General features: G+C 49.7%; 1 protein-coding gene across 1 annotated transcript; it reads left to right on the top strand.

Moving 5' to 3' along the window:
* Positions 1-3,237: 3,237 nt before the first annotated feature.
* Positions 3,238-22,519, top strand: TMEM231 (transmembrane protein 231). Its single transcript, XM_089667128.1, has 8 exons — positions 3,238-3,373; positions 5,856-6,039; positions 9,479-9,645; positions 10,342-10,470; positions 13,842-13,985; positions 15,187-15,268; positions 17,777-17,882; positions 21,085-22,519. The coding sequence occupies exons 2-8, from the start codon at positions 5,901-5,903 to the stop codon at positions 21,254-21,256; spliced, it is 939 nt and encodes a 312-aa protein (XP_089523254.1). The 5' UTR covers positions 3,238-3,373; positions 5,856-5,900; the 3' UTR covers positions 21,257-22,519.
* Positions 22,520-23,900: the final 1,381 nt, after the last annotated feature.

Below are 23,900 nucleotides of genomic sequence, written 5' to 3'. Positions count from 1 at the left end.
CGCCGATGGGCGGGGCTCGGCGTCAGGTGATCAGTCAGCTTGTTCGTGACGTCACTTCTCTGAGTCAGGAGAGTGTTGTCACCCTGACTGACCCGGGGGCAGGGGCGGGGACAAGATACAGGAGAATGATTCCCGGTGTCACATTCTCCGCCCACAAGACTATTACCTGCCTGTCATGGAGATCTCCCACGTCCTGTAATATCATGACAACCATTCTTTCTCCAGGGAGATCACACAGCAGCGTTGTCACCCTGTGTTACTCTTCCACAGAGATCTCACCATAGAAGGAAAAGTTGTCATCCTGTTACAGCAAGTGTAAAAAAAAGTGACAACCATGCTGTGTGATCTCACTGTACAAGGAACAGATGTCATCCTATTACAGGAAGTGGAAACAGGTGACAACCATGCTGTGTGATCTCACTGTACAAGGAACAGTTGTCATTCTATTACAGGAAGTGGAAAACGGTGACAACGCTGCTGTGTGATCTCACTGTAGAAGGAAGGGTTGTTATTACAGGAAGTGGGAAAATAGGGTGACAACTCTAATGTGTGATCCCACCATAGAAGGAACAGTTGTCATCCTATTACAGGAAGTGGAAACCGGTGACAATGCTGCTGTGTGATCTCACTGTACAAGGAACAGTTGTCATTACAGGAAGTGGGAAAATAGGGTGACAACGCTGCTGTGTGATCTCACATAGAAGGAATGTTTTTTCATTTTGTCCATAGTTTCACATAAAGAGCCTGGACATAAGCATTTTGCAGGAGGGCAGAAAACATCCATGCTGCTGTCAGGAAAGGTTTACTTTTGCAATGGTTGATTTTGTCACAGGATGCAAGCATGACCACTGTTCCTTCTGATTTGAGATCACACAGCAGCGTTGCCACCCTGTTTTTCCACTTCCTGTAATAGGATGACAACTGTTCTTTCTCTAGTGAGATCACAGAGCAGCGTTGTCACCCTAAATTCCGCTTTAAGTAACCGCATGACAACTGATTCTTGTATAGTGAGATCACACAGCAGCGTTGTCACCGTGTCACCCTTCTGCAGTGATCGTACTACAGAGGGAACCTTTATATGGGGATGCTTAGACATTGTCTAACACAGGCATGTGTCCATATAAGGGCCCTGATGTCACCAGCATCCTACCCCACCCCTTTGTTTACAGGAATGACCGGGGCCACAGCACATGTAAACAAAGGGGCGGGACGCTGGTGACATCAGGGCCCTTATATGGACACATGCCTGTGTTAGACAATGACTAAATATCTCCATATAAGGGCCCTGATGTCACCAGCATCCCGCCCCTTTGTTTACATGTGCTGTGGGCCCCGGTCATTCCTGTAAACAAAGGGGCGGGATACTGGTTTATATGGACACATACCCATGTTAGTTAATGACAAAGTATCTCCATATAAGGACCCTGATGTCACCAATATCCCGCCCCTTTGTTTACAGGAATGACTGGGGCCAATGGCACATGTAAACAAAGGGGCGGGATACTGGTGATGTCATCACCCTTATATGGACATCTGCCTATGTTAGGTAAGGACTAAATATGTCCATATAAGGGTGCCGACTTCACCAATATCCCACCCCTTTGTTTATATGTGCTGTTGGTCCCGCTCATTTCTGTAAACAAAGGGGCGGGATGCTGGTGACATCAGGGCCCTTATATGGACACGTGCCTATGTTAATGACTAAATATCTCCATATAAGGACCCTGATGTCACCAATATCCCGCCCCTTTGTTTACAGGAATGACCGGGGCCAATGGCACATGTAAACAAAGCGGTGGGATACCGGTGATATCATCACCCTTATATGGACACATACCCATGTTAGATAATGACTATATGTCTAGATATAAGGGTGCTGATGTCACCTATATACCGCCCCTTTGTTTACAGGAATGACCGGGGCCAATGACACATGTAAACAAAGTGGCGGGATCCTGGTGGTCAGCACCCTTATATGGAAGATATTTAGTCAATGTTTACTGTAAACACGTGTTCAGCACTGATGTCACCTATATCCCGTCCCTTTGGTTACAGGAATGACCGGGGCCAATGACACATGTAAACAAAGGGGTGGGATACCGGTGATGTCATCACCCTTATATGGACACATACCCATGTTAGATAATGACTATATGTCTAGATATAAGGGTGCTGATGTCACCTATATACCGCCCCTTTGTTTACAGGAATGACCGGGGCCAATGACACATGTAAACAAAGTGGCGGGATCCTGGTGGTCAGCACCCTTATATGGAAGATATTTAGTCAATGTTTACTGTAAACACGTGTTCAGCACTGATGTCACCTATATCCCGTCCCTTTGGTTACAGGAATGACCGGGGCCAATGACACATGTAAACAAAGGGGTGGGATACTGGTGATGTCAGCGCCCTTATATGGCCATATTTAGTCAATGTTTACTGTAGACATGTATATCCCGCCCCTTTGTTTACATGTGCAGGGGGCGGGGAATTCTCCAGGCCGCAGTGATTGGACTAGAAAGTGGCGCCAAGTGTACGTTGTGAGGCCTGAGCTGTAATGATGGGATGAAGGGGGGTCGTCGTATGGCGGCCATACACTAGACGGGAAATCATCCTTCGGAGAGTTGGTTCGTTTTTTCGTCCCGTTATTGGGAACCAATCAGAAATCGGTAGAGATGTTTCTGAGCCGTAAAATGGAGGGAAGGTTCGGAAACGTCTGGGGAACGGACGATACATTGGAAGACGAACGCGTTTCCTGTCCGCTAACCATCGGATTCCTGACACCGCGAACGTGTGACCTGGAAGCAAAATTCAGACGATAAACGGAATCATTTATGTCCATCGAACGATTTATCATTGGAGGTTCGGCCTGTACATGACGGCGGTGACCCCCGCTCTCACTGCCAAGCGTTCCAGACTCCGACACCCAATCCAGCGATTATCTGACTAGTGTGTGGCCAGACATATGAATGGGGGGGCTGAACCCAGACTGGGGGATGGGAGGAGGCTGAACCCAGACCGGGGGGATGGGAGGAGGCTGAACCCAGACCGGGGGGATGGGAGGAGGCTGAACCCAGACTGGAGGGATGGGAGGAAGTCCATCTGTTATAGGGTTCGCCGATTTATGGAGACTCAGCATGCTGGGACTTGTAGTTCCCCAATACCTGGGGCGTGTACCACGAGCCCCTTCCGCCTCCCTTCTGTCCGCACTACGCACTGCCTCGGCCAGGGGGCGCCGTGCGGATCATCACTTCCGGGGCAGCACCTGACAGGCGGATGTGCTTCCGGGGAAAGGCGTCTGTTACCATGGAGACGGGAGGCTGGTGAGCGCGCGGCCCGAGAGTTCCCAACTGTGTGTGATCGGGGAGAGGGTATGAGGGGGGTACACAGGAGAATGTATAGGGGGGACACAGGAGAGGGTATGAGAGGGGGGGACACAGGAGAATGTATAGGGGGGACACAGGAGAGGGTATGAGAGGGGGGGACACAGGAGAATGTATAGGGGGGACACAGGAGAGGGTATGAGAGGGGGGGACACAGGAGAATGTATAGGGGGGACACAGGAGAGGGTATGAGGGGGGGACACAGGAGAATGTATAGGGGGGACACAGGAGAGGGTATGAGGGGGGGACACAGGAGAATGTATAGGGGGGACACAGGAGAGGGTATGAGAGGGGGGGACACAGGAGAATGTATAGGGGGGACACAGGAGAGGGTATGAGGGGGGGACACAGGAGAATGTATAGGGGGGACACAGGAGAGGGTATGAGGGGGGGACACAGGAGAATGTATAGGGGGGACGCAGGAGAGGGTATGAGGGGGGGACACAGGAGAATGTATAGGGGGGACACAGGGGAGGGTATGAGAGGGGGGGACACAGGAGAATGTATAGGGGGGACACAGGAGAGGGTATGAGGGGGGGACACAGGAGAATGTATAGGGGGGACACAGGAGAGGGTATGAGGGGGGGACACAGGAGAATGTATAGGGGGGACACAGGGGAGGGTATGAGAGGGGGGGACACAGGAGAATGTATAGGGGGGACACAGGAGAGGGTATGAGGGGGGGACACAGGAGAATGTATAGGGGGGACACAGGAGAGGGTATGAGGGGGGGACACAGGAGAATGTATAGGGGGGACACAGGGGAGGGTATGAGAGGGCGACACAGGAGAATGTATAGGGGGGACACAGGAGAGGGTATGAGGGGGGGACACAGGAGCATGTATAGGGGGGACACAGGAGAGGGTATGAGGGGGGGGGGACACAGGAGAATGTATAGGGGGGACACAGGAGAGGGTATGAGAGGGGGGGACACAGGAGAATGTATAGGGGGGACACAGGAGAGGGTATGTTGGGGGGGGGACACAGGAGAGGGTATGTTGGGGGAGGGACACAGGAGAGGGTATGGGGGGGGGGTGGACACAGGAGAATGTATAGGGGGGACACAGGAGAGGGTATGAGAGGGGGGGACACAGGAGAATGTATAGGGGGGCACAGGAGAGGGTATGTTGGGAGGGGGGGACACAGGAGAGGGTATGTTGGGGGGGGACACAGGAGAGGGTATGGGGGGGGGTGGACACAGGAGAATGTATAGGGGGGGACACAGGAGAATGTATAGGGGGGGGGCACAGGAGAATGTATAGGGGGGGGGCACAGGAGGGGGTATATAGAGGATTGGTGGAGAAAGGCAGAAACATTTTTAGTATTTCAGGGGGGTGTAGTGAGTCAGCGGAGCGTATACTCGGGGTGACAGGATGGTATACAGGAGAGGACCTAAACTCCATAGTATGTTGAAAAGTTGGGGTGATATGCAGAAACAAAGGTTAAAGAAGAGAGGGAGGGGTATAGGTGAGGGTGGGGTAAGTATAGGAGAGGGTGTGGTTTAGGTGAGGGTGGGGTATAGGACAGGGTGGGGTAAGTATAGGAGAGGGCGGGGTCTAGGTGAGGGTGCGGTAGGTATAGGAGTGGGCGGGGTCTAGGTGAGGGTGCGGTAAGTATAGGACTGGGCGGGGTCTAGGTGAGGGTGGGATAAGTATAGGAGAGGGCGGGGTCTAGGTGAGGGTGGGGTAAGTATAGGAGAGGGTGGGGTATAGGAGTGGGCGGGGTCTAGGTGAGGGTAGGGTAAGTATAGGAGTGGGCAGGGTCTAGGTGAGGGTGTGGTAAGTATAGGAGAGGGTGGGGTCTAGGTGAGGGTGGGGTAAGTATAAGAGAGGGTGTGGTAAGTATAGGAGAGGGTGGGGTAAGTATAGGAGAGGGTGGGGTATAGGAGTAGGCGGGGTCTAGGTGAGGGTGGGGTAAGTATAGGAGAGGGCGGGGTCTAGGTGAAGGTGGGGTAAGTATAGGAGTGGGCGGGGTATAGAAGTGGGCAGGGTCTAGGTGAGGGTGGGGTAAGTATAGGAGAGGGTGGGGTATAGGAGTGGGCGGGGTCTAGATGAGGGTGGGGTAAGTATAGGAGAGGGTGGGGTCTAGGTGAGGGTGGGGTAAGTATAGGAGTGGGCGGGGTCTAGGTGAGGGTGGGGTAAGTATAGGAGAGGGTGGGGTATAGGAGTGGGCGAGGTCTAGGTGAGGGTGGGGTAAGTATAGGAGAGGGCGGGGTCTAGGTGAGGGTGGGGTAAGTATAGGAGAGGGCGGGGTCTAGGTGAGGGTGGGGTAAGTATAGGAGAGGGTGGAGTATAGGAGTGGGCGGGGTCTAGGTGAGGGTGGGGTAAGTATAGGAGTGGGCGGGGTCTAGGTGAGGGTGGGGTAAGTATAGGAGTGGGCGGGGTCTAGGTGAGGGTGGGGTAAGTATAGGAGTGGGCGGGGTGAGGTGGAACATCATTACAATGCATTGCTGTGGATTTTCTCCTTGCAGGACGTGGGGACGGTGAGGAGAAGTGACAGTTGCGGTCGCCTTACTATGGCAATCTATGAAGTGTACTCCCACCCCCATCTCATCCGGTACAGAGCCAGTGTCTGCTCCAAGGCCACCATCTTCCTGATCGCAGTGCTGATCCTGACCTACATCCCTCCACTACTCGTGTCCTACCGCAGCCAAGGTGAGACTTCGCTCTCTGCTGCTGAGATCTATTACAAGTTATGATTTATGTGTAACTAAGCGTCGTCCTGCAAGGTGTATAAATAAAGTTTAGTGGGTTATTACCTGCAGAATCTGTAATGAACGCGGCGCACAGACCCGCTCTGTAATGGTTTTGCACAGAGCAGCCCCGATCCTCCTCTTCTTGGGTCCCCCACCGGGACTCTTGGCTCCTCCCTCCACTTTCTATGGGGTCACATGTGCAGGCCTGCTCCCGAGCCAGCTCCGCGCACGGCTTGGCCCCGCCCCCTCACTGGCTGTGGTTGACAGCAGCATGCTCCCTCTGCTGTCTCTGAGCCTATGAGGAAGGAGAGACCTGGAAGAGTCGCGGCTCCTGTGCACATCGCTGGATTGTGTTCGGCTCAGGGGGGGGGGGGCTGGGGGGAGGAGCTACACTCAGGTTTTTTACCATAATTCTAGCAGTGCACCGAATTAAAATTCTGGTGCCGAAACGGATACCGAAAATTCAGAATGCATGTGGCCGAAAACTGCAGTGTCTGTGTATGTGGGGGTGGGGAGGCTCCAATTTTTTTTTCTACTTTCATGTATATATATATTTTTTTTTTTCAACTTATGATTTTATTGCTATCACATAGGGAACCAATAGTCCCCCATGTGATCGCATATGAGTGACAGGTCCTCTTTGTAGGGGGGGGGGGTGGGGGGAGGAGCAGTGTATACAGGGAGGGAGCAGTGTATACAGGGAGGGAGCTGTGTATACAGAGAGGGAGGAGTGTATACAGAGAGGGAGGAGTGTATACAGAGAGGGAGGAGTGTATACAGAGAGGGAGGAGTGTATACAGAGAGGAGCGGTGTATACAGTGAGGGGGCGGTGTATACGGGGAGGGAGCGGTGTATACGGGGAGGGAGCGGTGTATACAGAGAGGAGCGGTGTATACAGAGAGGGGGCGGTGTATACAGTGAGGGAGCGGTGTATATGGGGAGGGGGCGGTGTATACAGAGAGGGAGCGGTGTATACAGAGAGGAGCGGTGTATACGGGGAGGGAGCGGTGTATACAGAGAGGAGCGGTGTATACAGAGAGGGGGCGGTGTATACAGTGAGGGAGCGGTGTATATGGGGAGGGGGCGGTGTATACAGAGAGGGAGCGGTGTATACAGAGAGGAGCGGTGTATACAGAGAGGAGCGGTGTATACGGGGAGGGAACGATGTATACGGGGAGGGAGCGGTGTATACGGGGAGGGAGCGGTGTATACAGGGAGGAGCGGTGTATACAGAGAGGAGCGGTGTATACGGGGAGGGAGCGGTGTATACAGGGAGGGAGCGGTGTATACAGAGAGGGGGCGGTGTATACGGGGAGGGAGCGGTGTATACAGAGAGGGAGCGGTGTATACGGGGAGGGAGCGGTGTATACGGGGAGGGAGCGGTGTATACAGAGAGGAGCGGTGTATACGGGGAGGGAGCGGTGTATACAGAGAGGAGCGGTGTATACGGGGAGGGAGCGGTGTATACGGGGAGGGAGCGGTGTATACAGAGAGGAGCGGTGTATACAGAGAGGAGCGGTGTATACGGGGAGGGAGCGGTGTATACGGGGAGGGAGTGGTGTATACGGGGAGGGAGCGGTGTATACAGAGAGGAGGGGTGTATACGGGGAGGGAGCGGTGTATACAGAGAGGAGCGGTGTATACGGGGAGGGAGCGGTGTATACAGAGAGGAGGGGTGTATACGGGGAGGGAGTGGTGTATACGGGGAGGGAGCGGTGTATACAGAGAGGAGCGGTGTATACGGGGAGGGAGCGGTGTATACGGGGAGGGAGCGGTGTATACGGGGAGGGAGCGGTGTATACGGGGAGGGAGCGGTGTATACGGGGAAGGAGCGGTGTATACGGAGAGGAGCGGTGTATACGGGGAGGGAGCGGTGTATACGGAGAGGAGCGGTGTATACGGGGAGGGAGCGGTGTATACAGGGAGGGAGCGGTGTATACAGAGAGGAGCGGTGTATACAGAGAGGAGCGGTGTATACAGAGAGGAGCGGTGTATACGGGGAGGGAGCGGTGTATACAGAGAGGAGGGGTGTATACGGGGAGGGAGCGGTGTATACGGGGAGGGAGCGGTGTATACGGGGAGGGAGCGGTGTATACGGAGAGGAGCGGTGTATACGGGGAGGGAGCGGTGTATACGGGGAGGGAGCGGTGTATACGGGGAAGGAGCGGTGTATACGGGGAGGGAGCGGTGTATACGGGGAGGGAGCGGTGTATACGGGGAGGGAGCGGTGTATACAGAGAGGAGCGGTGTATACGGGGAGGGAGCGGTGTATACGGGGAGGGAGCGGTGTATACGGGGAGGGAGCGGTGTATACGGGGAGGGAGCGGTGTATACGGAGAGGAGCGGTGTATACGGGGATGGAGCACTGTATACAGAGAGGAGCGGTGTATACGGGGAGGGAGCGGTGTATACGGGGAGGGAGCGGTGTATACGGGGATGGAGCACTGTATACAGAGAGGAGCGGTGTATACGGGGAGGGAGCGGTGTATACGGGGAGGGAGCGGTGTATACAGAGAGGAGCGGTGTATACGGGGAGGGAGCGGTGTATACGGGGAGGGAGCGGTGTATACAGAGAGGAGCGGTGTATACGGGGAGGGAGCGGTGTATACGGGGAGGGAGCGGTGTATACGGGGAGGGAGCGGTGTATACAGAGAGGAGCGGTGTATACGGGGAGGGAGCGGTGTATACGGGGAAGGAGCGGTGTATACAGAGAGGAGCGGTGTATACAGAGAGGAGCGGTGTATACGGGGAAGGAGCGGTGTATACGGGGAGGGAGCGGTGTATACGGGGAGGGAGCGGTGTATACAGAGAGGAGCGGTGTATACGGAGAGGGAGCGGTGTATACGGGGAGGGAGCGGTGTATACGGGGAGGGAGCGGTGTATACGTGGAAGGAGCGGTGTATACGGGGAAGGAGCGGTGTTACTTTCCCCCAGCGAAAGGAAACTGTTTCTTTTATCTCAGGAAATAAACGAAAAGGAAACATTGTTTCTTTTAGCTGGAGGGAAAGTGACAGCAGATTCTCTCAGCTATAGTGAAGAAAAAAAAAACCCGGTAATTACTTTTAAAAACCGGCGCTGACCTATAGTGACAGCCAATCACTGTATACACTCCTCCTCTCCTGCCTTTCCCCGCCACCCCCTCACACCTGCAGTACACACAGTCCCCTGCATCGGCACCTGTATCGGCTAAGTTTTTCCTATCGGCACAATGGCGATGGGGCTACGTTCAGCCGATATGTTTTGGTGGCCAAACTTTCTGTGCATCCCTGCTTAATACAGGTAACAAAACCCCTTCAGCCTCTAAAAGGACGGTAAGTCGGAGTTACATTCATGGCTTAGTATGTGCCGGATGTGGTGACACACACGTGTTCCCTCTCATGTACTTTCATCTTCTGTAGGATTCTGGTTGAAGCGAAGCACATACGAGGAGCAGCCCAATGTTCGGTTCCAGTACCAGGTTTTACTGATCGCCGTGAACAGTACCAGTGGAAGTTACGTGGCTTGGAGCACATTTCAGCATTTCAACAGCCTGATAGGAGAGAGGCTGCGGATTCCTCTCGTTTCGGTACGTCGCGCAGTCGCTGTGCCCGCTGTTCGCATTTGTAGAAGAGCAATGAAAGCTTTGCACATGGAGAAAGCATTTACGTTCCGTGGCGATCGGGCTTCAGGCTTTGTCAAAGTCACTTTCTTAACCACTTCCTGTCCGGCCCATGTACATAAAGGGCCGGACAGGAGCGCTGCCAGAGCGGGTGGACGTTTCTAAATTTTTGGTTATAAACTATTTTGGGTTACTTTTTTTTTTTTTTGCTAAAAAGATAACGGAATACATTTTGGCCAAGATTTATGATGAAATATTATTTATTTGCAAAATTTTATAAGAAAAACACTTTTTTTTTCAAAATTTTGGGACTTTTTCATTTATATAGCAAAAAAAATAAAAATCCCAGCGGTGAATAAATACCACCAAAATAAAGCTTTATCTGTCTCACATCCTGACATCATTGCTTACTACTTGTGAAATCTGTGAATGATCACCGAGATCACAAGGTACAGGGCTATTCACAACAGCCTTGTACCATGTGACAAGCTGTGACCAATCACAGCTCTCACAGTATTTCTCAATGGCTGCAAGAATGCAGCCAGAGAGAAGGAGAAATGATTGCTTTTACAGCCTTTATATATATAACACAGGTAAAAGTTCTCAGACATTTGCTTCGTTTGGTGTTTACAGTCGAACGGGCTGCTCTTTCCTGTTTTGTAGGCTCGTGAAGAGGACAGCAACCAAGATGGTAAAATGGACCGGCTGAATTTCAGATTGGAGCTTCCCCTGCTGCCCACAGAGAACGTGTACGGGGTGCAGCTTATTCTGACCTTCTCATACCAGCTCTATGTACGTAGACTGATCATACCATGGACTTTCTGACCTTCTCATACCAGCTCTATGTACGTAGACTGATCATACCATGGACTTTCTGACCTTCTCATACCAGCTCTATGTACGTAGACTGATCATACCATGGACTTTCTGACCTTCTCATACCAGCTCTATGTACGTAGACTCATCATACCATGGACTTTCTGACCTTCTCATACCAGCTCTATGTACGTAGACTGATCATACCATGGACTTTCTGACCTTCTCATACCAGCTCTATGTACGTAGACTGATCATACCATGGACTTTCTGACCTTCTCATACCAGCTCTATGTACGTAGACTGATCATACCATGGACTTTCTGACCTTCTCATACCAGCTCTATGTACGTAGACTGATCATACCATGGACTTTCTGACCTTCTCATACCAGCTCTATGTACGTAGACTCATCATACCATGGACTTTCTGACCTTCTCATACCAGCTCTATGTACGTAGACTGATCATACCATGGACTTTCTGACCTTCTCATACCAGCTCTATGTACGTAGACTGATCATACCATGGACTTTCTGACCTTCTCATACCAGCTCTATGTACGTAGACTCATCATACCATGGACTGGACTAAATAAGCGGTTTTTTTAATATAACCTCAGGACACCTTCCAAAATACCCAGAATGCACTGAAAAACAGTAAAAAATTAACAATTTCAGACATTTTGAGAGAAATAGAGAGAGCAGGAGCAGAGAGAGCAGTATGTGTTGAGATGACCTGTCTTTTCTGGTTGTAGTCACTATGGATCCCATCATGAGCATAGTGCAGCACGTTCTACCATTTCACGCCAAACCTGGACCTGACTGCGCGGGTGTACCGGATGTATAGAATAATTGATAAAACACATGAAAAGTGTGGTAACATATAACAGCCAATCATTTCTCCTTGTTCCATCTGATCAGAATTGATTGGTTCTCGAGTCACTGCTCAGTTATGCGTCGACAGATCTTCCATCTTCACTCGGTCCTTCATCCGGGTTCATGGGCTTGGGTTGCTTGCGCGCGGAAGAAACTCATTTACGGCACACAGCTTTGAAGGAACGGCACGGGCATGCTGTACCTTCAGGGCCTCTACCAAGTCTACAGAATCTCTCCTACACAGTGGATGATGAGGAGATATTGACAGTACCCAGCGGTGCATTTAGGTTTTTTGCTGCCCTAGGCAACACAAAAATCAGATGCCCCCCCCCCCCCAGCGGAGAGAGCCAACCAACACTAGACCCCCTATCCCCACCCCGGAGAGAGCCTGAATCTGACCCCCCCCCCCACACGCCTGAGAGAGCCGTCCACTTTTCAACTAGCACCCCCCCCAGCAACAGGGAGAAAGACACTCACTTTCACAGCTCCGGACATCCCTGAGAGCAAGAGTCGGGCTCTGCAAACACCATCAAGCAGCCTCTTTCTGATCCCATCTGGTCCCCATGCCGCATATGTCCCTTCTTTCTGAAGGGGGTGCTGCCCCCCCTGAAAAATGCCGCCCTAGGCAAATGCCTTGTTTGCCTTGTGGTAAATACACCCCTGACAGTACCTACAGGTTAGCCTTGTTATAGGCTTTCTGTAACGCAACCGACCCAGACTGCGCTTGAGAACGTCCGTTAGAATACCGCTTCCCCGTCCGAACACCAACCACGGACACCACCACCGACCATACAAGACTAGACGACACCAATCTGTCCAAACACCGACCACTGACACCACCGCTGACCATACAAAACTAGACGACACCAGTCTGTCCGAACACCGACCACTGACACCACCGCTGACCATACAAAACTAGACGACACCAGTCTGTCCGAACACCGACCACTGACACCACCGCTGACCATACAAGACTAGACGACACCAATCTGTCCAAACACCGACCACGGACACCACCACCGACCATACAAGACTAGACGACACCAATCTGTCCAAACACCGACCACTGACACCACCGCTGACCATACAAGACTAGACGACACCAGTCTGTCCGAACACCGACCACGGACACCACCACCAACCATACAAGACTAGACGACACCAATCTGTCCGAACACCGACCACGGACACCACCACCGACCATACAAGACTAGACGACACCAATCTGTCCGAACACCGACCACTGACACCACCACCAACCATACAAGACTAGACGACACCAATCTGTCCGAACACCGACCACAGACACCACCACCGACCATACAAGACTAGACGACACCAATCTGTCCGAACACCGACCACTGACACCAAGCTGACCATACAAGACTAGACGACACCAGTCTGTCCGAACACCGACCACTGACACCACCGCTGACCATACAAAACTAGACGACACCAGTCTGTCCGAACACCGACCACTGACACCACCGCTGACCATACAAAACTAGACGACACCAGTCTGTCCGAACACCGACCACTGACACCACCGCTGACCATACAAAGCTAGACGACACCAGTCTGTCCGAACACCGACCACTGACACCACCGCTGACCATACAAAACTAGACGACACCAGTCTGTCCGAACACCGACCACGGACACCACCACCGACCATACAAGACTAGACGACACCAATCTGTCCGAACACCGACCACTGACACCACCGCTGACCATACAAAACTAGACGACACCAATCTGTCCAAACACCGACCACTGACACCACCGCTGACCATACAAAACTAGACGACACCAGTCTGTCTGAACATGGAACTCTATTTTTAAACTCAAGCGGGCTTTTTATACAATACACACTGAGACTGATCACACGATCATACAATACACACTGAGAATGATCACACGATCATGCAATACACACTGAGACTGATCACACGATCATACAATACACACTGAGACTGATCACACGATCATACAATACACACTGAGACTGATCACACGATCATACAATACACACTGAGACTGATCACATGATCATGCAATACACACTGAGAATGATCACACGATCATGCAATACACACTGAGACTGATCACACGATCATGCAATACACACTGAGAATGATCACACGATCATGCAATACACACTGAGACTGATCACACGATCATGCAATACACACTGAGAATGATCACACGATCATGCAATACACACTGAGACTGATCACATGATCATGCAATACACACTGAGACTGATCACATGATCATGCAATACACACTGAGAATGATCACACGATCATGCAATACACACTGAGACTGATCACATGATCATGCAATACACACTGAGACTGATCACAGTTAGTTAGTTGGGATGGAGGTTGTTTGTGACAGGTCCACTTTATTTGGTTATTTCCTGAGTTTGCCGTTCTTCTAAAACACTGCATATCTATGATTCTTTCAGAGGATGTCTACATTTGTAATGCAGAGCATGGCATTCATTCAGCATGCGTCTCCACTTCCTGGAGCCCAGCTTTACATCAACGGAGACCTGAGATTACAACAGAGACAGCTGCTGAGACACCAGGGCCTGGACACCACCTACAATGTGAGAATAAACCTGACCCAGAAAAGGGCAACAGTCAGCCCGGGTTCACACTGATGCGGTGCAGAATTTGCAGCGTTTTCAATGCGAATTCCGCACCGCATCAGAATCGCACCCCGTTCATGGGAACCGCTGTGGGTGTGTATGCTAACCACTTCGCGCTGGCGCCTCCCGGCCCTTTAAGAGTTTTAGAAGCTGGGAGGCGGGCGGGGTTTTAGGGTCATGTGACTGCCGTGATTCGGTGTCACAATGGTCACATGATCGGAAAAGGTCCCGAACAAAAGGGGAGATTGGGACCTTTCCATGAGGCAAGGACATATGTGCTGTGAGCTCGCAGGGCGGGATGTCACTGAGAGCCCCGGGTCCCGTTCTAACAATCGGGACCCGGGACTCCCAAATCTGGGCCACATGATCACTGTGATAGTCTCTGATTGGCTATCACTGTGAAGCCCGCCCCCCTTGGGTTCTTTTTCTCTTCGAATGGAGGAGAGAGATGCATTGTATCTCTATCTCCTTGCAGAGGGAAAAAAAAAACTTTGTAAAAAAAAAAAAATAAAGAAGTATTTAAAAAAATAAAGAAAAAATACCTAGATCAAGGTTTCATCTAGTTTAGTGCCAGGGTTAGTGTTTGGGTCAAAGGTTAAAGTTAAAGGTCAGGATTAAAAAAAAAATTTGTCAGTATTTTAAGCAAAAAAACCCAAAATGCGCACTATTGTTTCTGGGCTGTACTCCGGGTACAAACAACAAATAACATCCACATAGATGGTATCACTGCGAGCGTCAAGAGCTGGAGAATTTATTTTTGGTTGCTCTTTGGTGGTAGGTTATGGTAGTAACAAGAAACGCACAGCTAAATTAAAAAACAAAATGATTTTTTTTACTATTTTGGGCCAGTTTTTCAATGATAATAAAAAATCAAGAGATATCTGTTACCATTTACCACCAAATAAAAGCCCAATTTGTCCTGAAACAAACGCGGTATAATCCACCCGGATGTACAAAGTAGTTGTGACGATACGGACGGTTTTACTAACACATGTCAACGTTGCAAAATTGTGCTTAGGCATTTAGTTTTGTTTTACCCTCAGGGCAGGAAGGGGTTAATAAGTCAGCAAGACACGGCGCAGTTCACCTTTCTAAGTGTTGATCAGATTAGGCCATCATTGTACTATAACTGCTCACACTGCTGTTTTTCATTCGGTAGATTTCCATAATCAATGGTTCCAGCCCGTATGCAAGCTCTTATGACCTCACAAACATCCTATCATCCTATCAGGAGAGGAACGGTAAGTCCAGAAATTTTTTTGCAGCCAAAGAGGCGAAGTATGCAAAAAAATTGCAAGCTCCTCCATTTATAACTACCCTTTGCAGTACGGTGCGCACGGAAAGGGCAACACACATCCCAAACAAACGAACAAACGATTTCCCAGCGCACTTACCAGCCAGCCGGCAAAACAACCAGATTGACCCTTTCTAACAATTTAGAGGGTTTTCTTTGCACATATTTTGCAAATGAATGCATAAGCCGCAGTGGCCTCATCAAGGCACCTCTGTATACTGCGGTCCCAACTCTGGAATTTTAAGAGTCTCCAAAGTTGGAGCATATATAGCAGTGGGTAGTTTAACCACTTGACCGCCAGAAGATTTACCCCGCCCCCGCTTCCTGACCAGGCCATTTTTTGCGATATGGCACTGCATTATGTTAACTGTCACTTGCGCGTTCATGTAATGCTGTACATAACTGAAATGTATGTCATTTTTCCCCACAAATAGAGCTTTCTTTTGATGATCTCCTCTTGGTTTTTTTTTTTATTTTTTGCGCTAAAAACAAAAAAAAGATAAAACATTTTGAAAAAAAAAACAATATTTTCTACTTTCTGCTATAAAACATATCCAAAAAAACTAAAAATTTTAACAAATCAAATTACTTCATAAATGTAGGCCATAATGTATTCTGCCGCATATTTTTTTGTGAAAACAATCCCAATAACTGTATATTGATTGGTTTGCGCAAAGGTTAGCTTCTACAAACTATGGAATATATACAGGAATTTATTTTTTTTTCATTTGTTTATACTAATAATGGCAGCGATCAGCGACTTACAGGGACTTGTGGTGGACAATCCGGCACTATCTGACACTTTGTGGGAACCAGTGACGCTAATACAGTGATCAATGCTAAAAATATACACTGATCACTGTACTAATGACACTGGGTGGGAAGGGGTTAAACATCCAGGGGTTAACTGTGTGCCTAGCTAAGTGTAATGGGCATTGTGTGTGCTGCTTTCATTAGGTAATGTGCTGGATTCTATTCCCTGCTCTGCAGGGAAAGAAAATCCAGAAGGTCACTGCTGACAGGATACAGCTGTGCCTTGTTTATTATTATTATACAGGATTTATATTATTATTATACAGGATTTATGGCGCCAACAGTTTGCTCAGCGCTTTACAATATAATGGGAGACAATACAGCAACAATACAGTTCAATACAAGAGGGTTAGGAGGGCCCTGATCCTGGGAGCTGACAATCTAAGAGGGAGGGGCTAGTGGTACAAAAGGTAGTAACTGTGGGGGATGGACTGGTAGGAAGAGTAGAAGATTCCATTATTAGCTGAGGGCAGGATAGGCTTCCCTGAAGAGATCGGTTTTCAGAGATCGCCTAAAAGTGGGCAGAGTGGGTGATAGTCTGATAAATTGGGGTAGAGGGTTCCAGAGGATGGGGCAAGCTCTGGAGAAGTCCAGCAGGCGAGCATGGGAGGAGGAGACAAGGGAGCTAGAGAGCAGGAGGTCGTGAGAGGAGCGGAGAGGACGGTTTGGGTGATATTTGGAGACAAGATCGGTGATGTATTTGGGGCGGAGTTATAATTGGCTTTATATGTTATTGTTAATGTTTTAAATTTTATTCGTTGGGCAACGGGAAGCCAGTGGAGGGATTGGCAGAGAGGGATGGAGGACACTGAGTGGAGGCCAGTGGAGGGATTGGCAGAGATGGGTGGAGGACACTGAGTGGAGGTCAGTGGAGGGATTGGCAGAGAGGGGTGGAGAACACTGAGTGGAGGCCAGTGGAGGGATTGGCAGAGAGGGATGGAGGACACTGAATGGAGGCCAGTGGAGGGATTGGCAGAGAGGGGTGGAGGACACTGAGTGGAGGCCAGTGGAGGGATTGGCAGAGAGGGGTGGAGGACACTGAGTGGAGGCCAGTGGAGGGATTGGCAGAGAGGGGTGGAGGACACTGAGTGGAGGTCAGTGGAGGGATTGGCAGAGAGGGGTGGAGGACACTGAGTGGAGGCCAGTGGAGGGATTGGCAGAGAGGGGTGGAGGACACTGAGTGGAGGCCAGTGGAAGGATTGGCAGAGAGGGGTGGAGGACACTGAGTGGAGGCCAGTGGAGGGATTGGCAGAGAGGGGTGGAGGACACTGAGTGGAGGCCAGTGGAGGGATTGGCAGAGAGGGGTGGAGGACACTGAGTGGAGGCCAGTGGAGGGATTGGCAGAGAGGGATGGAGGACACTGAATGGAGGTCAGTGGAGGGATTGGCAGAGATGGGTGGAGGACACTGAGTGGAGGCCAGTGGAGGGATTTTAATGTGATTTGTTAGAAAGCACCAAGTTGGTTGTTTTGCAGGCTGGCTGGTAAGTGTGCTGGGAAGTCTTTTGTTTGGCAAAGAGGAGAAGTGTAAGAATCTCTGGTGTAGGAACTATTGAATGGATTTTATCTCACCTCCTGTCCCTTTGGGTTGCTGTGCGTGTTTGAAAGCCTTTGTTTGGGGAATGATGTTTTGTGTCATTACAGTGACCACCGTTCTGAACAACCCGAGTCCAATATGGCTTGTTGGAAGAGGTGCATCAGATCCATTTGTGGTCAGTGCGGTGATCCGATACCCTGTGGAGATCATTTCATATCCTTTTTATGATAAATAATACCCCTCAATCATCACTATTACTATATTGTTAGATGCCACAGTTACATCTTGTTCAGACCAGGGGCGGGCTGACCATTTGGAAACTCGGGTCAGTAAGGGGCCCCATGAGATGCCCCTGGTACCTTTTTTCATAGGCTTTTTTGAGTTTGGGCAAGGACACAGGGGCTCCATGATCCCCTATCATGGCTATCATCAGACTGTCACCTTCCCTCCTCACCTTCAGGCGCTCCCTGAAAACCCATCTCTTCAGGGAAGCCTACCCCACCCTCACCTAACTGCTGCTCTCCTTCATTCCTCCCACCACTCCATCCCCCACAGCCACTTCCTCCTGTACCTCTACCCCCTCCCTCCTAGATTGTAAGCTCGAAAGAGTAGGGCCCTCTTACCCCTCGTGTGCTGTTCGTAGTTGCTGTAATGTTTCATGTATTGTCCCCCCCTCTATTGTTCAGCGCTGAGCAAACCCTTTGGCGCTATATAAACTCAATGTAATGTAATATTGCCCGGGGGCCCCATGAGTTGTCAGTTCGCCCCTGGTTCAGACACTGCACATGGGTCCTTTTCCTGCATGGTTCCGGTGCCAGTAGGAAGCACACTGATTGACTAGCAATCCTTGCAGTAAAACTTAACTTTTAGGGAATTGCGAGGAGGCCGCTTTTTATTGCTATGCCTCTTCTGCAATAATACAAACTCACCTGGCTGCTCGCAGTTTTCTGCCGAACGTACACTGAGATGCACATGCACAACCCGGTGTGCATTCCCAGCACACTTGGGCTCTGCTGAGATGACTCACTCCCATGCACATGTGCAGCATGGCGTCATACGCTGCCGGCCAATCAGGAGGCCAGATCCTGATGCCTGGGGGGAGAGATCCCCAGTAAACTCACCTCCACCTTCCAGTGATGCGGAGGTTACATCCGTCACGGTTACATCCGTCGCGGTTACATCCGTCGCGGTTACATCCATCGCGGTTACATCCATCGCGGTTACATCCTTCGCATCAATGGAAGGTGGAGGTGAGTTTAGTTCCACTTTAAAGCGGTTGTAAAGGTTCAAGTTTTTTTGTTTACCTTCTTGCATTCTATGCATGAAGGTAAAAAAACCTTCTGTGTGCAGCAGTGCCCCCCAGCACCCTTAATACTTACCTGAGCCCCATCGTGCGGTGCAGCAGTGTGCACACCAAGGCTGTCCCGGGTCTCTGCTTCCTCGTTGGCTGAGACAGCAAGGGCTCATTGGCTCCCACTGCTGTCAATCACAGCCAATCAGCCAATGAGGGAAAGGAGGCGGAGCCAATCTGCGTGCTATGTGGGCACCCGCAGAAAGGAGGAGCCAGGAGAGCCTGCAGAGGACCCAAGAAGAGGAGGATCCGGGCTGCTCTGTGCAAAACCATTACACAGAGCAGGTAAGTATGATGTGTTTGGTATTTTACCAAAAAAACAAAAATTGAACCTTTGGTATCACTTTAAGTTAGCAGACACCTTTACCATGATTGATGGCTGGTAACCTCTGTAACTGTGTCTGCTACTGACCACTCGATGGTGAGGGGGGTTAAACAGGGAGTACAGGGCAATTTTTTGTGTGTGTGTTGGGGGGGGGGGGGGGGGTGATTAAGGATTCATGTAGGGCAAAATCTGTTTATAGAGCAGCGGATGTGACTTTCACCAAACATTGTAAACATGAACAATCAATTACTACCATTTAAACTCATGGACCTTGAGGATTCACTGCAAAGAATGTTTGTTGAATGTCATATTCACCGATTTATCAATATTAGATACATTTACATATTAGATATTAGGACATTTCATAAAATTGCATGGTGCAAAATCTGGTGTAGCTCTGCATAGTAACCAATCCGCTTCCAGGTTTTATTGTCAAAGCTTAACCCCTTGACGCCGACATAACACAAATATGCGGCCTCACAGAACTGGGCTTTTTTCCGTGTGGCCCTCACAGCACACTCCCAGCACAAAGACCTCGGTGTCACCGAGAGCCCCGGGTCCCGTTCTAACTATCGGGACCCGGGACTCCCGATTCCGGGTCACACGATCGCTGTGATAGCCTCTGATTGGCTATCACAGTGAACAGTCACTATATAGCCCGGCCCCCTAGTTTTTTTTCTCTCTCTATGAATGGAGGAGATACATTTCATCTCTCTAACTCCTGGCATAGAGGGAAAAAAATTTTTGTAAAAAAGCCAAGAAAAAATAAAGAAATATTAAAAAAATTAAGAAAAAATACCTAGATCAAGGTTTGATCTAGTTCAGTGCCAGGGTTAGTGTTTGGGTCAAGGTCAGGGTCAAAGGGCAATGTTAAAAGCTCAGGGTCAAAGGTCAGGATTTAAAAAAAAAAATTTGGTATCAGTGTCAGTTATTGTCTCTGGGCTGTACTCCGGGTACAAACAACAAATAACATACACATATATGGGATCGCTGCGATCGTCAAGAGCTGGAGAATTTATTTTGGTTTGTTCTTTGGTGGTAGGTTATGGTAGTAACAAGAAACACACAGCTAAATTAAAAGAAATTATTATTTTTTTACTATTTTGGGACAGTTTTCCTTGGATGATAAAAAAAAATCAGGAGATATCCATTATCATTTACCACCAAATGAAAGCCCAATTTGTCCTGAAACAAACGCGGTATAATCCACCTGGATGTACGAAGTAGTTGTGATGATATTTACGGTTTTACTAACACATGTCAACGTTGCAAAATTGTGCTTAGGCATTAAGATTTGTTTTACCCTCAGGCGTGAAGGGGTTAATTGAACAAGCTGAAGTTAGAAGCTGATTGGCTGCCATGCACGGCTGCACCAGATTTTGCACTTTCTAGTTTTAGTAAATCTCCCCCTTTTATATCTTGGTGAAATTTAGGAAAGCTTTCCAGTGTGCACTTTTTTTGTTTTTGTGCACTGAATGTTCTGCACCACAAAATAATGGCACCGTGGTTCCAAAATGAAAAGCAAACACGCCCTGCACCATCGGGGCTACTTGAGGACGGGTTTGTAGCCTTCACTGCCCCAAGGTCATCGTTACATGCCAAGTCTGTTTTGTATCTGAGAAATGGTCACCAAATGTTTCTCGTGTTACATTCATTTCCTCCTCCACTTCCTTTCCTTTTTATTCCATGTGAATTCCCTCTGGGAATTGATACCAGTTGTGTCCTTAATAAATCTGCACATATCAGCCTGGATTTTGGGAAATGATTAAATTCGGCTGGGTTCAGTATGTCAGCGTCCTGCTCATCTTCCTCTGGGTCTTCGAGAGGGTGAAAATCTTCGTCTTTCAGAACCAGGTCCTCACTACAGTCCAGTCTCTACCTTCGTCCTTATTCAAGCAGCACCAGAGCTAACCTAGCTGCTTAAAAGGCTGGTACCCATTGAAGGTGCTCCTCGGTACAGATGTCCACGTAGGGCTTGACTTTGGTTAAAGGACCACTATACCAAAAATGTTTTCTGATATGCACTGCATAGGCTGAGTTAGAAATATTCCCAACTGTGTAAGAAAAAGTCCCCGTACCTCTACAAAAACCTTTTTATTTTTTCGGTGCAACCCGTTGCTCTGTATTTTGCTGCTGGTAGAAGTGAAAGAAGACAAGGAGAATGATAGTTGGTCATCATCATATAGGGCTAGATGGCTGCCTTCAATACAACTTGGGTTTTAAATGGAGTCACATCTATACTATGGGTGGGAGCAGACAGAACACAGTCCCTTAAAGATATCTTCAAATAGATTGACATTCCTTGCAGAGCTCCTCAGAAGCTCAGAAAGACACATTGCTCTATTGTGCAAATATTGACTTTCTGAATTCCTGTCCTTGAGATTTGCAACCCTGAGAGTTGGCCTGTCCCAGGGTTTCAAAGTCTAAGAGCTGGCTTACCTCCAAGTGTTGATATTTAAACTCTGGTCTGCTTCCATGTATCAAAGTCTGAGAGCTGGCCTACCCCCACGTTTCAAGGCCTGTGAGCTGGCCTACCCCCACGTTTCAAGGCCTGTGAGCTGGCCTACCCCCACGTTTCAAGGCCTGAGAGTTGGCCTACCCCCACGTTTCAAGGCCTGAGACCTGGGCTACCCCCGCGTTTCAAGGTCTGAGAGCTGGCCTACCCCCACGTTTCAAGGTCCGAGAGCTGGGCTACCCCCGCGTTTCAAGGTCTGAGAGCTGGCTTACCCCCACGTTTCAAGGTCCGAGAGCTGGCCTACCTCCAAGTATCAAGGCCTGAGAGCTGGCCTACCCCCACGTTTCAAGTCTTGAGTACTAGCCTGTCCCTAGGTTTTAACAGCTGGCCTGCTCTCGATCTTCACAGTCTGAAAGCTGGCCTTTTCTGAGCTTTGAAGTTCAAAAGCTGGCCTACCCTGAGTTTCAAAGTCCCGAGAGTTCCCTGGTCTTCCCACCTAGTCTTGAAGTCTGAGTGCTAAACTGCCCCTGAGTTATGGATTCTGAGAGCTGGCCTGCCCCCAAGTATCAAAATCTGATTGCTGGGTTGTCCCCAAGTATCAAAGTTTGAGAGGCTGCCCTGCCCCCTGTTATCAAAGTCTGAGAGCTGGCCTGAACTAAAGTATCGAAGTCTGAGAACTGGTCTACCCCCTAGTCTTGAAGTTAGAGTGCAGACCTGCCCCTGGGTTATGGATTCGTAGAGCTGGCCTGCCCTCAAGTATCGAAGTCTGAGAAGCTGGCCTACCCCCAGGTATCAAAGTCTAAGAAACTGGCCTATCCCCAGGTATCAAAGTCTAAGAAGCTGGCCTACCCCCAGGTATCAAAGTCTAAGAAGCTGGCCTACCCCCAGCTATCGAAGTCTGAGAAGCTGGCCTACCCCCAGGTATCAAAGTCTAAGAAGCTGGCCTACCCCCAGGTATCGAAGTCTGAGAAGCTGGCCTACCCCCAGGTATCAAAGTCTAAGAAACTGGCCTATCCCCAGGTATCAAAGTCTAAGAAGCTGGCCTACCCCCAGGTATCAAAGTCTAAGAAGCTGGCCTACCCCCAGGTATCGAAGTCTGAGAAGCTGGCCTACCCCCAGGTATCGAAGTCTGAGAAGCTGGCCTACCCCCAGGTATCGAAGTCTGAGAAGCTGGCCTACCCCCAGGTATCGAAGTCTGAGAAGCTGGCCTACCCCCAGGTATCGAAGTCTGAGAAGCTGGCCTACCCCCAGGTATCGAAGTCTGAGAAGCTGGCCTACCCCCAGGTATCGAAGTCTGAGAAGCTGGACTACTCCCAGGTATCGAAGTCTGAGAAGCTGGCCTACCCCCAGGTATCGAAGTCTGACAAGCTGGTCTACCCCCAGGTATCGAAGTCTGACAAGCTGGCCTACCCCCAGGTATCGGAAGTCTGACAAGCATGTCTGCTCCCAAGTATAGAAGTCTTTAAAGGCTGGTATGCCCCCTATATTCAGAATCTAAGACTTGGACTGCCCCCAGGTTTTGAAGTCAGGGACCTGAGCTGCCCCCTCCCAGCTCCTGCACCTTACTGTTGCCAGGGAGACTAAGCATACCACTTGCAAGGGAAAACGTATTTTATGAAAATGATATATATTGTGTATTGTGGTCCTCATAGGATTCCTTCAGTCTTACTCTAGAGCTGTGACAATCCAGACTTCACGTATGCTAAGCCATAAAACAGCTAAAGATTCTATTTTTCTATATATTAATATATTGGTGGGGTGCGTGTTCCAGTGGTTTCTACACATCTCTGGGACTCCGGAGGCGAGCTTTTCTTAGTGAAGTTCCTGGAAACCAAGGAAGGGAATCTCACTCCTTCAAATGCAATATTCAAACTCAAAATGTAAAACTCAGAACTCTTTTGCTGTCTGTGTCCCCAGCTGAGGAGATTCACTGTCTTTGGTATAAAAAATGGAAGGCCATCAACGACAGCCCACTTGTTTGCATGTTGTCACCAGTGGGTCCTCATGACAACCAGTCAATTAGCATTTTCAAAGGGACGTCATCAACGACAGCCTACCTGCAAATAAGTAGGCTATCGGTGATGACGTCCCTTTGAAAAT

Source organism: Staurois parvus, unplaced genomic scaffold, assembly GCF_062004578.1.
Source record: "Staurois parvus isolate SC_StPar_1 unplaced genomic scaffold, SC_StPar_1.0 ptg003050l, whole genome shotgun sequence".
NCBI classification, from domain to species: Eukaryota; Metazoa; Chordata; class Amphibia; order Anura; family Ranidae; genus Staurois; species Staurois parvus.
This window is presented reverse-complemented; position numbering and strand designations above follow the sequence as displayed.